We start from the raw sequence: 18,115 nt of genomic DNA, 5'->3' as shown, positions 1-18,115 counted from the left end.
CATAACTGGTGCTTTTATAGACATTTATTCCGATTAAGGGATCGGCTGGTAATGCCAATGTGCTGTCTATCCAGAATTTGTTTGTTTGGGTATACCAAGGGAGTGAAGTATTGTTTTGGGCTTGTCTCTGTGTCTGTCTGATGGTGGTGCGTGTCTGTGATTTCCAAAATGATATCATCCCCGGTGCTTCTATTTTTGTCTGAGTGGCACAGCAGCAATTATATATCAATAACTTATTAGTTAATGCTGATACTAATTGATACATTAGTCCCCTTGAAATTCAGAAAGACATTGAGACTCATACCTCTCCCTTTAGATGCTAAGGTAAAAGCAAGTTTAAGTACATTTTGCAGATCATACTTGAACATAACCTTGACAGACAGACACTACTGAATTGTAAAGCCAAACGCTATACCATGGATTAACTGTCTGTGACATTTGCCTAATGCACTCAGGCATGCCAGCTGTGCAATCACTGTGGGCAATGAAGGGAAGACACGTCATAAAAGCATGTCTGAAGCAAACTGGATAAATGGCACAGAGCAAATCCTGCCAAGGTGAATTAGGCAAATCTGGATATATCCAGCCTCGGGGCCAGATTCCGACCGTTCATACTGTATATGTATGCTTCACAAATCTGGATCTAGCCATAGGCTGAATATATCCAGATTCGCTAAGTTTGGTACAAACGGGATCTTATACAGCAAAGGTTAAGTATGATAAGCGAGGTCCATGCTTTATATAACACTTAAACTAACAGTAAGGTAGTGTAGGTTACACAAGTCTTTAATATCAAAGGGCGGTTATACAGGATGACCCATTTAGATTGGTCTAAGCCTAACAAGATGTGTGATATCATTAACTAGCCTCGGTTATTGTTCTACGAGTCAAGCTTTGCTGGTTTAAGGTGCTTTTTTTTCTTAAGGATATAGTGCCCGCTCAATCTCATAGTCATGAAGGGAAATTAAGCAGGCTCTATGGCGGTACCACACGAAACCAAGGACAATTAGAACAGATATTCCACCAGAAAAAAATAGCACATAATAACCCTCAACAAAGCCCAACTCATAGAGCCTGCTATGGAGGCTACACATGTAGATATAACCAGCTGCTGCCATGTGCCCGCGAAGTTATACAGGTTAACCAATTAAGACTCTGATTCAAACTCAGGTAATGTACTTAAAGCAACATGACTGACTGGGTAATAGACTTCAAACTCTTTGGCATACAACTAAGGTGCAGTGAATCCATACACCTTGTAATGGATTGCCAAATCAAAATTTATGAAGCAGGAACCCAAATGGCAGAGTCTAATCAATCATCACAGCTGCCTACTCTGTACCCCAAGGCCTTCAGTACATATCCTGGTATGTGTGCGTGGGTGTATGATTCTCTGTCACATTGGAAATAGAAGTCGCAGCAGAGGCAGTGGTTGAATTCTAAAATTTGTAATCTAAGAAAAAAATAAACAGTTGTGGCATCCTGTTCAAAAAGTTCACAGGAATACTGTATGCTGTGAAACATTTGCATTAATTCCATGTTTACGATTTTTACAGTGTCTTCATACTGCAAATGTAGTAATAATAATATTATTCTTTGTCTTGCAATCAAAAACAATGCGAAAACCTCATTTCCAATCCTACCCCAAAATTAAGGTTTTAGTTGTTTGTATTGCATACCCCGTTACACTGCCTCATGGCATAACACACCAGGTTTGTACTGAACTACACAAGCTGCATATCCAAGTACACGTATATCCAACAGATTTCATTCACTCACACACTTGCTCGAGGTGTGGCTCTACTCAAACATTGGACCTCCATTTAACTTTCTATCCAAGGGACATGCCTGACCGAAAGTAGGTACTCATTTTCACCTGAGTGAAGTGAGGAAATTCGTGTTAAGTGCCTTCCCCAAGGGCAACGTCGATGGGGCATGTCAGGGGATTTGAACCCAGGACCACAGGGTTCTGGGCCAAACAGTACACCCTGCCATTATGCAACCGTGATGCCGCAAACTTAAAAGGATTTACGGTATGATTGGAAGAGACAGTTTACGGGGAGGAGAGGAGACATAAGCCCCCTTATAAAACATCTGCCAGACCTTAATGCACCGTGTGGGGTTCTGTACTTGAAACCAATCAGTCTCCCAAGGCATGCTTGTATTTAATTGCTGTTACCTTGGTCTTTGCTGCTGTTGATACTTCTGAAAAATATGTTTCTATTGTTCAGTTGGAAGTTTGTGTTACTGTCAATTCATATTTTGGCAGGAACGTAATTTCGCCATAAAAGGTATTTAGGAGAATTCTGTGGTGTTTTAAGTTTGCGGTTGAATCAATTCTGTATCAATTCTTCAACGCATATTGGAATTTGGAAGCGTCATAAATTCACATTGGAGAGGTCATTAAAAAATGGAGGATTAAATGACCTTTAACGTTTCAAGATATAGGGCATCTACCAAGAAAGTTTGGAAGAAAAATGCTGTGATGTTATCTGTTAACTATTCCCAAGCCTTACCCTTCTGACCTCTGTAATCAATGATCTTTTGGCACAAAGACATCAAGGCAAAATACAGTAATCACAGTGGACAAGACTTGTTTGATCTTGTACAATACACAAAAACTTTAATAGGGATAAAATGGATGAGAAGATTCTCATCAATAACTGCCAAGACGCATTTGAAAAGACTGCCAACAAACAGACCACAATGGCACTAGCCTCTTCAAAGTCTTTTCAAAAATCATTATCTTGCAATTAGTGGCTGTTTTCAAAAGGAAAAGATAACAGAAAACGTGCGAAGAGCTCAATTAGGGATCCTTTTGTCTGGTTCGGGGGGCTTAACTTCATTTGAAGTGGGCAGTCTTTCATAAAGAGAATCAGCAGAACTGGGATCAATCAATAGATATATCTGTCCTTATTACACTGGGCTCCAGCCAGCCGTGTGCTGTTAGATATTGTACACTGATCAGTGTGCTGAGTCATTTAGAATTTGGCTGTAAAGTATTACTGGAGAAAACCGTTGCCATGTATAACCTACCAGCACCAGTCCCTTTAGTTTAAAGGTCTTGTAGTAGAATTTACATGGTGCAGTGCCTTGTCCTTGCATAGGAGGTGGGTTGATGTAGACTAGAGTTGATAACCATTAGATTTAGAGCACTTCAGAGCTCCGATGAGAAATTGTTTGAATCATCAGACGCAGAACATGTTGTCTGTATGAGGTCACGTGTGTAATGTTTTCAGTGACATTTGTGCTGTGATAGATAACAGGATTTATTGGATTCAACTTTTAATAGATAGATAAAAGAAGGTTAAGCTTAAAGTTTGACTCCTGGTGCCACAAAACATTATATCCTGTCTTTCCATCACCAGAACTTTCCAAATGAAAGCAGTCACAGATTTATTTTAGCTTATATTGCTTATATCTGTACTAGTATATACTTCCTGCATGATGGAAGAACCCCCCAAGCAAGAACCGAAGTTCTAAATACGGATAGAAATATTGAGTCGGACAACTTTATTAGAAGCCTTCCAAGATAGAGTAAGGTGAAGGGAGCATCTATACATAATGTAACAGGCGTTTTAAAGCTACTGCTACAAATCTGTAGCAGAAATCTACAGGGTGTGTAGAATAATAATATGACCATATATGACAATGGACTGGATTTCAATCTGGAAAAATTATGTGTGTGAAGTGGTCAATGTAGATCTACTGATATCCCAAGAATGGTGTCAAAACCTCAGTATTCTTCCTATGTCTGACTGTTTCAAATACTGTATGTTTTCTCTTTCTATCATACACGTACAGTACATCATACTACATGTCTCTTTTCATTATGAACCATACAAATCCAATATTACTAGTACTCTGCACTCTAAGGGATATAGAATGCAGCTTACAATAATAGTACTGAATTAGAAAATTCTGAAAGCTATTAAAATTGCAAGACACTATCATTAATGTTGGCTCCTATAAAAAGCAATGTTAAAGTAGTGTACAGAAATAATACATTTGATACTAACAGTTCAAATTACCACCTAAAAGCCACTTAGTTGAAGTAAATGAACTTTCCATATGCCTTACCCAAGAGAGAAGTACATGTAGATAGTCGAAATACATTATTAATTCCACAGAGCAGACATCCATGCATCATAAACGTATTGACATTTACTCAGCAGTTGGATTATCGATCTCAATTTCTACCTTATGTATAACATATATTTCTTTCGTCTTAACCGACAGATAAGCGATAGGAGTAGGTTTCAGCTGTCAACTGTCCAAAACTGTTGGGCACTCACAAAACATTCTGGTATTTCTGGCTTCAAAGCAGTGAAGATTTAACTCTATGTGTAACATTATCAGTTTTAGAATTACTAAATCATCTTGTACTCAACCGTAGGTTTCGGGAAAGTGGTCCAAAATCTTGTGTGTCTCTGTTTTTTAGATGAAAGAACATGGTATATGTCAAGTATTCTATTTGAAATAAAGTTTTAGAAAGAAATATTCATGGCAGTCCAAAATCTCTAACTAAAATTCTCCATCCTAATTACTCACCATGCCCTGGAAAAGTCAAGATAGCTCTAGAGGTAGTTGACACTATCTTTGGTGCTGTCAACAGAACCACATCTAAACCATTCCTTTTTCTAGATCTCCTTTCTTCTCAACACTTGAATCTTTCAAGATTCTCACATATTTGTACTTCAAGTTTGTATGTTGTAGCAAAAATTTTAATGGAATTTCATACAAGTTAGAGGAACATATATTCATGAATCATGCTGAGTACATTTGCACCTAAATTGGTCTAGCTAAGATTTATCAGCTTAATGATAACACAGCAGGCCAGACTGTGTTTGCTTACACTAAATTATCAACACACTGGCCTGGACTTTATCCACAACACACTGGCTAGTACTGATGGTGGCACCCACAAATCAAGCACTCTGTGCATCAAGCTGCCGAAATGTAGGTCAGCAGGGGAAAAAATTCACAGGACTCAATTCAAAAAGTTGAACAAACTTTTCGTCTTTTATTTCAAAATGAAAGGATGGGGGTTTGAAAATATAAGGATACAAGGATACATCTCAAGCAAAGTCAGGTAATGTAAATAATAAAAATCTAGATAAGATTTCATCATTAAGAATTATTTTGACTAAATAAAACACAGAATTAAGCTTTGTGGGCAGTATCTATATGTACATGTACATGTGGGCTGTTGTGAATCAAATGATTACTCTGCAAGCAGAGGTTGGTGGGGAAAATTCTAATCCTCTCATAAAAATTGCCCATCTTCTTTTCGCCCTCCCTACCAATTTTCCCCACCAACATCTGCTTGAGAAGTTCAGGTATCAAATGGACAAGATTGACCCCATGGTCAACCTGACTTGACAGGTTGGTGTGAAAATAACTCTCTAATTACCCTAATTACTAAATAAGGAGTTAATTAGTGAGATCATGTTGATAGAGGGTCCCATGAGGTGTTGTCCATTAACAGCTTATGCTGTTAGCAGACAAACGCAAATTCCAGGCATGTTCCTTCTATTAGGAGATGGAACATTACATTGGTACCAAAATGCAAAGAAAAATGTAATGATAAATAATGAAAAGATACAATTGTAATGATGTGTGTCTGTATCTGTGTGTGTTTGTACATGTTTGTGCAAGTTAACATAGTCATAAAAAATCAAAATTTTTCCTACAACATTCACAGAACAAATTAGACTGATCCTGACTTTATCACAATTACTAAATAATTAGCAGTTTGACCAATAGGAGAGTGACTACATGTCCGTTAAATGTTTTTATTTCTTTTTATTTCTTATATTTTCATTTTTCATTTCTATGTTTTTACGGAGGTGGGCAAGACTATGGGATTGGTCTATTGGCAGCTACTGAACAAATAACCTTGACAACAAATTAACCCAACATTTTCTTCCCCACCATCCTTCCATGAGTAAAAGTGCATGTCTAATATTGTGTCCCATCTCACTTACCCTCAACATAGCCTCCTTTGCAGACCTTCTAGGAGCGTCGGCGTTCTTTTCTTTTTTGAGCTTTGATTAGCTGACTTTCAACATAGTCCACTCCAGGGTCTCAATTGCCAGGGGAGATTGTTTTTGCGCCTCTAGCTCATGTTGAAAATCAGCAAATCAGTGTCCACCACCCAACCCCTCCCCAAAAAAATAAACACCGGTGCTCCTAGAAGGCCTTGTGCTCCTAGAAGGCCTGCGATGGAGGCTACTGAGTGTCCATTATCCATACAGTCTTTCATCACTGTCATGAGTTCAGACCAGAGAGGACAGGACTAATGGAGTCAATTTCCCCCCAGAACAACCTCCCACTTTCACTAATAGAACCAACCTTTCCTCCCAATGTCCACAACTATTCCACAGGTTTAAATTGATTTCCAATGAGTCACAACAATCACTTTCTAAAGCTGGTGCCACAGTTGTGCTCTCATTGCCTCCTGGGCTCTTTTTGAAATGTTTGTGGCAGTCTATGGATATGAGTTCTTCTGCTCTGGGATTTTTTTGTCATCTTTTGGAGTTTTGTTTTATGTTTTAAATCAGGATATACAGTCAAACCTGTACAACTGACCACAGCATGAAGACCATTTGGCTATTGTGGTTACTTCTTGGCAGTCCCTTTGATTATTTTCCCCATTGACCCAAGCGCTGATTCTTATCTTCAAGTCTCTTGACTGGCCTGAGAGTTTACTTTATAGAAGTCTGATCTTACAACCAAAGTGCAAAAATGCCTACATACTTGGTACAAATATTTTTCTTAGTTCAAAACATGCCCCAAAAGTCTAAAACAACAACTCAGCTGCCTGAAAAAAAGTGGCCTGTCAATTCTCAAAGTTACTAAGACTGGTGAAACATGTCTTTCCTTTCACACTATTCTAGTGACTTCACAGTTCACACTATTGACAGAAAGCCACCCAACCTTTCATGTGTTGGTACATAAAAGTACATTGTTGCTAGCGCAATGACAGCACCATAATTACCATCATGTATAATTTCCCAAGTCATTTCAGCAGTTAACCTTTGTGGCAACAATGCCTAGTGTGCCAAGTGCTTGTCAGAAAACAAATAGCAGAATACAATGAAGTCCATTGTCATTGTGGCTAGAGCTCTGAAGCAACTGGAAGTTATAAGTTCTTAAGTTCTCTTTTTAATGAAAATGTGTGAGCAATTCAATATCAACAGAATACGTACATCATTTGAAGTCATTCATTCCTCTGTAACTGTACATGGTGGTAAACAGTGTTTGGGTGTCCACATACAATAGAATTCAAAACCTCGTACAATTAAGTACAAAGCTAATGACACAAGTCAATGAAAACACCACAGGGGGGAAAGAATAGGGCCCTGACATATGAAGTCCATCACAAGTAAAGGTCTACTCTAGGAGAATGTAGATACCTTTTCTGACGAGATGGTGAAATTTTTCACTCCAGATACGTTTACCTTTGTCTCTTACTGACTTAAATCAGCGGCCTGCCCAAATGACTGACCCTTGATAGCGAGAGATTTTGTAACACTTTGGCTACCCACTGGTCCCATAGAGTTTACACTGCCATGTGCGGTTACAAGAAAAACTGTAAATATAGGGTAAGAGTGACAACCTTGACCTTTCTTTGGCACAAAGTTCCACACATACACTATAATCACTGCCTGTTGACAAAGATGGGCGAGGTGTGAACAACACAGGGACAGGGACAGAATGCCATGTACCATTACAGGGGATAGGTGTCAAACTTCAAAGTCATGTCATGTTCACATAAACAAGATACCCCACTCCAAATCACACACATTAATTCCCCATAAAACTTAAAAGCAACCCCTGGTGATATGAAGTAAAAGGTGGCTTTAGGTATACAATTATGCAAATTGGTTTCTTGACAATATTGCTGCACATGTTGTCAATGTTGCAAAGAACTTGATACAATGCCAACTGCTTGGCATTTCAAGTACCACTGAGCCTTAAATGAAATTCCCATCATATGTGTGTAATGCTGACAGATGTATACATTTGAATGAGGGGGAATAGTCAAACAGTTGGTACCAAGGACAGTAAATAACAATGCATGTACAGTCATCCTGTAAGACTCTAAGAGCGAACATACACAGACACAGGCACGTCAAATGACATAATGTCTCATACACATATATGTATGCAACTAATGGTCCCATCAGAATTTACCAGTACCCTTCTTTATCTGTATCTGAATGGCCAATATGGTAGCCTGGATGCCAGACCTCCAATCCCTAAAATATCTATCGATTCGATAGATATTTCAGAGATTGGGGGTCTGGCATCCAGGCTACCAATATGACCACCCCTTGGCATAATATACCAGCTTCTTTATCTGTATGGCTGCTATAACTGCCTTTCGGCGTAACACTGTAACGAACACACCATCTTCTCAGGCATGCGACGCAGCAGCAGCTGGTTATAAACTCATATCAAACTTAACGACCTAGTTAAAGAAGCTTATGTGTGAGAATAAAACATCATTCAGCAATCCCTAGGCCCCAATTAAAATATGTCTGACAATAATCATTTATGGAACAGCACTCACAATAGATTGACATGTCCCGAGGCACCTGCCCTAGCAGCTAATAAACGTCCTTCGGACATGGGTCATATAGCTTATGGGGAGCACTGGGACAGGGCTGAAATAGATTTTCAATATGTCCACGGTGCTGTGAAAGGAATTACCCATTGTCCTACATGTACATCCCCCTCCCCCAACCTTACCAAACAAATAAATAGAGTGGCTAAAAGTAAAACATTAATGTACAGTCAAACCTGTCACACAGACTTTAAAAAAATGTTTTTAACGGTCACAGTAGACAGGTGGTCACAATAGACAGACTTCGTAATGCTTGGGCCAATGAGAAAAATCCAAGGTATCACCTGTCCAAAAAGTGACCACAATGACCAGGTGGTCTTTATGCAGAGATGGTCAGTGGTCACTAGTACAGGTTTGATAGTTAGGACTTTATAAGTTTTTACTGTAACAAAACATGCCTTAAAGTAAATACAGTTAAACTAGGTCATTTAACAATTAACTAGACTTCATGTTTTTAAAACAAAAACAACAGTTAAAACCTTGCAGATCTGTACCAGTAGGTTGTTTACCTTTACATAGTAAAATTTGTTGCATTTACTGAAATTATAGTCATTCGTAAAAAAAATACAGTGATCAGGCCAGATAAAAAGTTTGACTATATTTAAATCACAAAAGGCCGACCCCTCAGGTAACAATAGAGTTGACCTGCCACAGTTGTGTGAGTCATACACAGGTGAACACCAGGTGACGTCGAGTCATGTCAGACTGCACGTCACCTCAGGTAATTACACCTGTTGTAATACTGTAAATGCAATTTAAGTTCCTGTGGTTTTATTTCAGGGTAGGGAGAGAATGCAGTATTCGCAGTGAAGTTTGCGTTTGAAACAATAGTAGCGGCTGCGCTGCAGTCATAGGTGGGCAAAAAGTTTAGCGGTGGTTTTAAGTTTGCACTGAAGAGTTCAACACAAAAACCGAAAACCACCACGAACACTTTTGCATTTACAGTACCTGCATAACTACAATCAGGCATACATGGAATCGCTGTTTTTGTTTTCATCCAGGGTATTTGGCGATGGTAGGCAAAACGATGTTAGCAGATTGGATGACTAATTGATATTCAAATTAGCAGATGGAATTATTAATTAACATGTGAATTAATCTTTTGTATTCTACCTGATTTTTGCCTGCCACTGCGTCACTTTGACTTGATTGCATCGCTCATATGATAATCAGACCAAGCCCTTGTTTTAATGTCACTCATAGTGCCAAAATATGAATGAAAATACTTGGAAAGTTACAAATCATCTACATTTTTTTCTGCAATCTCAAAATTATTTCTGCAAGCAGCAGGTTTCAGGCAGGTATTTTAAGCCCTAACAAAAATATATGTAGACTGATACAAGTTACTGGTGCATTGCCAAAACATACAAATAGGTTTGAAACTTTGTGCCAGGGTATCCAAGCAACAGTTACCAGTAATAAGAACAGAATTAACTTGGTATCAGTACACTGTTGGCAATAAATCAATCCTCGTAGCTCCTCTCTAAACTAGTACAGTGGTTTCTTTTACATCTAACAAGTTAAAGGTAAAGGGAAATTCCGAAAATTGCACTACTGCTTGTGCTACTTGCACATACATGTAGGTTGATAGTTTCTATAGCAAAATTGTACCAAAATTCTCCTTGCTGTTTCTGTTGTACGATTCAACTTGTCTTTTAACTGTCAGTTTTATTGTCAACTTGATCCCAACACTTATATGATTAAACTTGCTGCCACTACCCCATATCTTATGATCTGACACAGCTTTGAATTGAACTTGACTTCTCTGTTTGCCTGTTGGCATTTAATGATTTTGTAATCAAGCCAAATGCGTCTGGATACTCCTCAATTGACCTCTGACCTCATGACCCCACTATCTAACCGCTATGGAATTCTGGGCATTTCGCCAAACAACGGAGATGGAACAAAGGGTGTGTATGGATGGCATGCCTACATGGTAAAAACTTCACGATCATGTCCTGTATCACTGGTAGATTATAAACGCAGACACATATATCATATGACAATAGACAAACTGGTAGTAACTTTATAATATATACTAAATCCAATGTTCCACCCAGAAATTTAGAGCAAGGTGGGGCTATAGGCAGCTCTGGATAGGTTAGTTAAAATCCTCCCACACCATAATTGATGTATAGGGCGGTGCCCATCTCCGTTTCATAGCCCTGGGGCCACACTGTGGTGCAATCACTGCAGCAGGGGGCTAGTCCACTGGCAGTGGAGTGTGTTTAACTTCCATACTGTTTCATAAGTATGTACCATTTTTATAAAGTCTTTGGTATGACTCAATGCGCCTCTTGTCCAGAGGTGCCCTACATGGGGCTTGAACCCCAGTCCTTCTGGTCCAAGTAATTTGAACCAGATGTGGCAGAGTAGCAAAGGCGCAGACCACTACACCACAGGGACACCCCAGCTCTGGATAGGGTGAAACCTGAATATCCAAATTTTGATTAACTCTAGAGCAAAATTAGCTTGAAAGGTTATTTGTGTTGGTATAAGTTATTCTGAAGAAAAGTTGAACTGCAATTTCCAACACAAAAATTGGACCAACACAAAATGTTGATATTCCAACCCCAAAGACTGGGCAAGTCCAATTTTTGTGTTGAAATTTAAAGGTTAACCTTGCTTCAAAATTAATAAAAAATTACTTAAGTTTGAAAATTGACAAGGCGTTGCTATAAGTATAAGATTGCATGTGACAACTTGGCATCATTACCAAACTGCTTGGGGAGAGTCGTAACGATAATAACAGCCTGAAACTTCACTGTATGGCAAAATACACAATATGGTTCTATAGCAAGGCTCTGACTGTATATGTATCAACGTATAACCATTTTGCTCACCCAACGATTTGTCAATTCACAGTACACGACTTTGGCAACACACTATCATGTGATGGTCTTGTGTCTTCTTTATTATGACGTAGAAATCAAATTTACGTCAACGACAAAAAGCTTCTTACAATTCTCCGTCATGCAAGGGTCTGTGAGATTTTTGGCAACTATGCCAACACTGCCCAACAGTATTACAGTATGCATACATAAAGCCACTTGAGGATGCTATGGACTGTTCCATTAAGTAGGGGGGAGAGTGCTGTATCTTTAGAAATGTCTAAAGATCACATCTTTTCTATTACTTCATTCTTTTACTTAGCACTTTCCTTTTCTCTTGCATTTCTAAAATTTTAGTCAACATTGGCATCAAGTATTCAATGATGTTTTTAACATTAGTTATTTGACTATGCTACTATACACACAAAACAATATTTCGGTGAATTAGAAATTTGAGATTTTCCACCCAACATCTGCTTGGACAAGTTGGAGATTTGTATGTTCCTCAATGATAATATATGGTCTGTAACGTCTGTAAGTACACTATACACACTAACCATACCTTCCTAACAACACTTCCTCACACGTACTCCCGCCCTCATCTATTATATATGAATGGCAGGCTTTATTGATAAATATTTAATGATTCCATAGAGAAGGGAACTACCTACGTGTGTAAATACACGCCCTTTCAGTTTCACCCAAATCACTTTCTTGCAAAGATTCTCCCGTATTTCTTCATTCCCTTGTTGAATTATAAGTGATGAAGTGAAACACATGAAATGAATAGATGATTATTTTGTAGATATATATGTACAAATGTAGTTTATATTCATAGACTACTCTGTATCTGATTGACAGTCCCATTTTAACATCTTACATTTGGGAAAAAGATAACCAAGATTCATACTTGTCCCCAATTTATTACAGTCATGATCATTCCATGTATGGACTATTCATAAAAAGTCCACATGATCTTCTTCGATTTGAGCAAAGTCAATTCTATTAGCCTTTCATTCAAGAACGAAGGAGACATTTCGTGTGAATAGTAACATAATTAATAGCAAAGGTCTGTTCAGTTACTAGATTACTAGGCTAGAATCCAATAATATCAATCATACACAAAATTAGACTAACTTTACATATTTGGAAGGCTTGGCATGCATCACTGAAGCATTATGATTTCAGCATTTCAGGCAGTTCCACTCTTTTATTATTCATAACAACGTATTTTCTAATACACAAATACATATTTTCAATAAAAAGATCAGTGTTCAATTTGTAATTGTAAAAAAAAAGAGCAATTGCAGCAATTTCATATCTACATGTACCCCATTTTATTGTAACACGCAGTCACATCTGTTGAATGAAAAAGTATCAATGTTTGTATACTATTAGTGTACCCTATAGCAAATACAGTATACATCTACACAAACACATGTACTTCATCCCCCTCTCACATAAAGGAGATAGGAGAAGAAAGTTTAACCATTCCTTCAAACTTTCCATTTACATTTTAAAGATATCAATTTCATGCATCCAGGCAGGACACTGACAGATCCCTGTTGCTACACCCCTTCCCCTCAAATATTTGGACTGAAAGGTGCATCACACATAACCCCCAGTGGCTCAGCAAACAAGTCCCACACAGCTAAATGGTTCACAGGCAAACAGTGTGTTTAGATGCCCTGAATTACCCACGCTAAGGAAAACACAATTGAAACAGGCCAGTATAGATCAGAATGTCCTCCATACACTTCTGTTAGCAATTTGTATACTAATAGACTATATACATGTATCTGTCCAGATACCACTTACAGTTGAAGATGTTCAAAGAACCAGAAAACTATAAAAGATAAAGACTGTGTTCATCTTTACTGACACCAGCATGAGTCAATCCAACCTTCACTTGTAAAATAAGGACCTGTGAAGAGGGATTTTGAAACAGCTGTTTGTCAAAGAAACTCTACACTATTTACTACTGTATTTAGACCCCGTTCACACTCACTTTTTTCAATCGCGATTGAAGTATAATCGCGATTGAATCGATCCGATCGCGATTGATTTTTTCAGTGTGAACGCTCCCAATCGCGATTGGAACGATCCAAAACGATCCAATCGCGATTGGATTGTAACTACCTCCAGAGGTAGTTTGATTGGATTAATCGCGATCGGATCCAATCCAATCCTATCAAATTTTGAGTGTGAACACAACTACGATTCATTCCATCGCGATCGGCGGAGATTTCGGCTGGTTCCGGGGGTGGGAGGTCATACATGCGGGTACGTGGGGTCATAGTTCGCATCGCGCGGGAAAACAAATCCAATCCGCACGTCAGATCGCTCTTTTACAACAACAACAACTTTTCATCGTCAACAATGCCCAAGAAGAAAAATAAAACTCCGTCAGCAACTTCAGCTGGTGGCAGATGGCGCGATGAGGAGACCAGGGTCCTCATCGCAATCTGGGGCAGTGAGGAGGTGCAGGCCAAACTGGGGAAATGTCACCGAAAGAGGGACATTTACCGCACCAAGTGACAATGTCTAGCGGAAAAATAGACACAAAACAAGGACAACAAGGACAACAACAACATTTACCAGATGATCGCCGATAGCATGCTTCAATCGTGCTTCAATCGCGATCGGATCACGGCGTACTTTAATCCACTTGGCGAAAAGCAGTGTGAACGCAAAAGTTTCTTTGCGTTCAATCGCGATCGGATCGAACAATCGCGATTATACTTCAATCGCGATTGAAAAAAATGAGTGTGAACGGGGTCTTATTTGGCTACTCTAAACTACACAAAAGTTTTTTTTGTAATTCTGTTTGTACTTAGTAACTTACACAGGGTGAAAAAAGGCGGCAATTCTTCTCTGTCACATCTTCTCAACTCATCTATGCCAACTACTGTAAGTCCGTAATCATCTGATATGTCATTCAGGAGGATCCTATTCTACCATTTGATCCCTGGCATGAAACTTTGAAAGGCGCACAAAACAAGCAGACAGACTACACAGTCAAAGCCAATTACAACTAATTGGAGATCACATATCATAAATGTAATGTACAATGTACATGAAAAAGCCTAGAAGGAGCATACGTGTAGGGCTCAAAATACAACCTGCATATGCAGATTAATACAGGTAAAAGTTGAGTTCTACAAGTCTCCTGTCTACCTGCATCTCTAAAATCTTTTCCAGCAGAACAGCGAAGTTATGATTTGCATGTTACGAATACCTTTAGATGCTACATATTAGCAATAGTTCAACTCCAATGCCATACATTGTATCAGTTACAATTGTCATGCAATAAAGTTCTTCTGATATACCAGCACAGGCTTAGATTTCGAGCCCTGCCCATCCATATTCTAAACCTTTGGCACCAACCATGAGTGGGTGGGGAGGATTTAATCTGTTGTCTAAATAAAACAGGGACAGCGGCACTTATTGATGTGTACAGGACAGGGAAGGATAGTGTTATTTCTGTGCAGGGGTCCGTATGAGTATATGCATCTAGTACACGTAGTATTGTACAACAGTCTGTATTAAAGGAAATATCATATTATTCACAAACCGCTTGGTCCACTAATTTCAAGTTAATTCAAGTTAAGGTTACACTTACAGAGTTGGTTTTGTCTGTAACTGAATATAGTCTGAAGCACTGAAGATTAGGATGCATCAAGGACACATCAATCTTAATTTATAACTTAATCAATCTCTACCTGTCATTATAGCAGCTTTCATGTCATATAAGGAATGATAAGGAGAGCCTGTGTTGGTCTTTTAGTCTGCTAGTACGTAGTAGTGTTACAGTCATAATAACTAAAGTTTTCAATCCCTCAAAGCAACTATAGTTGTTGTCATAATACTGTGAGGTCTGTGACTTTTTTTAAATAGATGACCTCTCTAGCATGTCTATCTATTTTATACCAGGACATAGTGGAGTGGCTGTCCTTTCATATAACTGTAAAGGTGAAACCGTTACAGTTTTGTCTGGTCACAAAGAGGGATAGTGGGAGGGGTCTTTAGCACACAACAAGGAAAGTATCTTGTTGTAATTCTACTAGATCTATGTAGCATGTTGGTCTGTATACACTATCCAAAATAGATGTTCTTTTAACTGCTAAACAAATGTATATAGATGGGGCACAGTTTGTTTCAGCCACATAAGGGGATAGTGGGAGGGGTCTGGAAGTCCCAGGCAATTTGTCCACACAGCTAGGAAAGGCATTGCATCTGTGGGAACCAGATCCCATGACAGTCAGCGGTACTAACCTGTCTCCTGGTTTGGTCGTGGGGTGACCTAGGATGGTCTGATTCCCCTCCATATCAACAACACACTTCGTCGCCAACCCCAGCTCTGCAAAAACAACAAAATACACTTTTAGATCCAAAATGTAACATTTTATCATAAATTTTTTAACTTGTCTGTATGTGTCCTCTCGTGACCTTTGACCTCAAAAAGAATTATACAAGATTTGGCTCAAAACCCTTACTTAAAACTTAAAAAATACATTTGGAAAGACCAAACTCAGTATCTGTCACCAGACTTCCCAAAAATCATAAGTTCTGAGGGGCAAAAACAACTTAAATCGTTATAAACTAATTATTGTCTTACTTGTTGGTCTGCCATGCTATGGTTACACATGTATGGTGTATCAAATTTTCACCTTATTTTCGATTTTACACAAAATAAACAAGTATGAAAAAGGTGATCTTAATTTTTAAAGAACATCTTTGACCGTGACCGCTAAGTTGGACATCAAAGAAATACTTGAGTGTAGTTTTAAGGTTGAGTTGCTGGCATAGATCGTCCGTATCACAGGACAGGTTAGCACAGGCAACCACATCCTCGCACATACATATACAGACAACATCAACAAACACTCTCAACCGGTTTACACGATATTTCTGAGGAAAAACTCCTCAGAAAGACTGTAAATTTTACTGAAAGGAAGTGAGGAAAGTGGTGAGGTAAAGTTGAGAGAAACAGGCACGTGTTGCGTGGGAAACAAAGGCGGAGTGACGTTCATACTCACCTCGTCTGTTCATGGGCCGAACCCGGACAGCAACTTTCACGTTACTCGTCGGCTCGCCCATCTTGACTCTCACGGGTTTGTACGGCAATGTTCCTCAAAATAACTCCCGAATCAGCACAGCTACGAGTATTCCGTACTTCCTGGTGAAAAATTAGCTCCGATCGGCGCGGGCAAAACACAGAAGTCACCAGAAAAACTAAAGTCAACACGAGAAGTAAACGATGTTACAGTCGAACATCGGGCGCCATTTTGGCCTATACTCAAGACCCCCAACGTCGCCAATCTACAATAACTCTGGCTGTTTCTTCTAAATATCCACAGCAAAAATTTTATAACAAAACTTTTAGAAAGTAGTAATAAGTAATCTAGGGTACCATTTCAAGTTTTGATGAGGGTTTTTTTCTTGATATTGAGTTGTATATGTGAAGAATATTTTTACGTGTGGGGTCTTGGAAAAGTATCCGGATTAGAACGCCGCCTTCCGGTTCACGACAACTAGCACGTGGCGCCGCCCCCGGCCAAAAACGATCACTTTCAAACACATTTTACACCTTTATTTCAAACAATTACAACAACGCCATATCGATTGCTCTCCTCTGAACGGCTTTGGGAACGATCTTGATGTGTAACGGCCGCGCTAGATTGACATCCTCAGGAAATGTCATGGCTCCTACCATATGGTACTTCAATTATCCTTTCCTTGGAGTAAAAGGCGCCAAGGTTATGTCAAACAACCAACGCTTCCTTTAAGAAACCCAAACATCACAATGCGTGCTTTTGTTCCGGGAAAAGAGGGGGGAGTTTCATCTCAGAGCTAAGTCCAGACAGGGAGGATTTATTTTGCATTGTCATCGGCCATTTGTGATCATTTGTAGTCGTTTGAATGAGGGCAGCAACTGCTACTGACGTGTCTGTTGTTCTTTTATTCATCTGGAACAAATCGGCGTTTGATAGATGCTATTTGCGTTTGCAGGCGTTCCTACTATCAAAAGGTATTACGTAATATCGCACGCTGCCACACCTTTCCACAAATGACAAAGGAAACAAAAAAAAAACGGAAAGAAAAGTCAGCTTATGATCTGACGACTATTTGTCGCCGCTGAGAAGGTGGGTTCCAATTATGCGTGACTAAACATTTTTGACTGATATTTGACAGATTGAGATGAGATTGTCATCCTTAGATGAGTTTAGCACTCTCCAAGCAGAGGAGGGGTTCCGGCAGGTTTTTGACGAGTTTTTAGGCGCCTAAAAACACGTCAAAAACCTGCCGGAACCCCTCCTCTGCTTGGAGAGTAGATTTTAGATCTACTAGTATATGGAGATCTAATCTTTTAAACGTCTCGTTTTTGAAAGTCAAAGTCAAACCCGTGACCTGTAATTGTAACGTTAGGTGAGTGAATATTTGTCCATTTCTGCTCAGTCAACTTGAGCCATGGTCATGGACCTCGCGGTCTATTGCACATCAGTAGAGGTAAACAAACATGTACAGTTTGAAAGCTCCTAGAGTGCTTCAAAGGTAACAAACATCATCATTATAAGCAGTGTAATCTCTGTTCGGCGGTACAGTAGTTCGGTGCGGTCAGTTGAAAGTTTATTGGGGAAGAAGGTCATTT

At 39.1% G+C, this 18,115-nt stretch overlaps 1 protein-coding gene across 7 annotated transcripts in view; it reads right to left on the bottom strand.

Annotated features, from left to right (window-relative positions):
- Nucleotides 1-16,773, bottom strand: part of LOC136424488 (kinesin-like protein KIF13A) — a 65,171-nt gene extending 48,398 nt beyond the window's left edge. For all 7 annotated transcript variants that reach the window (XM_066413098.1, XM_066413101.1, XM_066413102.1 and 4 more), the window contains exons 1-2: nt 16,503-16,773; nt 15,739-15,823 (exon numbers count right to left, since the gene is read on the bottom strand). In XM_066413098.1, the coding sequence (XP_066269195.1) occupies nt 15,739-15,823; nt 16,503-16,563 (146 nt within the window). In that variant the 5' untranslated portion in view covers nt 16,564-16,773. The remainder of the gene's footprint in view (nt 1-15,738; nt 15,824-16,502) is intronic.
- Nucleotides 16,774-18,115: the final 1,342 nt, after the last annotated feature.

Source organism: Branchiostoma lanceolatum, chromosome 18 (assembly GCF_035083965.1).
Source record: "Branchiostoma lanceolatum isolate klBraLanc5 chromosome 18, klBraLanc5.hap2, whole genome shotgun sequence".
NCBI classification, from domain to species: domain Eukaryota; kingdom Metazoa; phylum Chordata; class Leptocardii; order Amphioxiformes; family Branchiostomatidae; genus Branchiostoma; species Branchiostoma lanceolatum.
The sequence above is the reverse complement of the archived record's forward strand: the minus strand, read 5'-3'. Positions and strand labels throughout refer to the sequence as shown.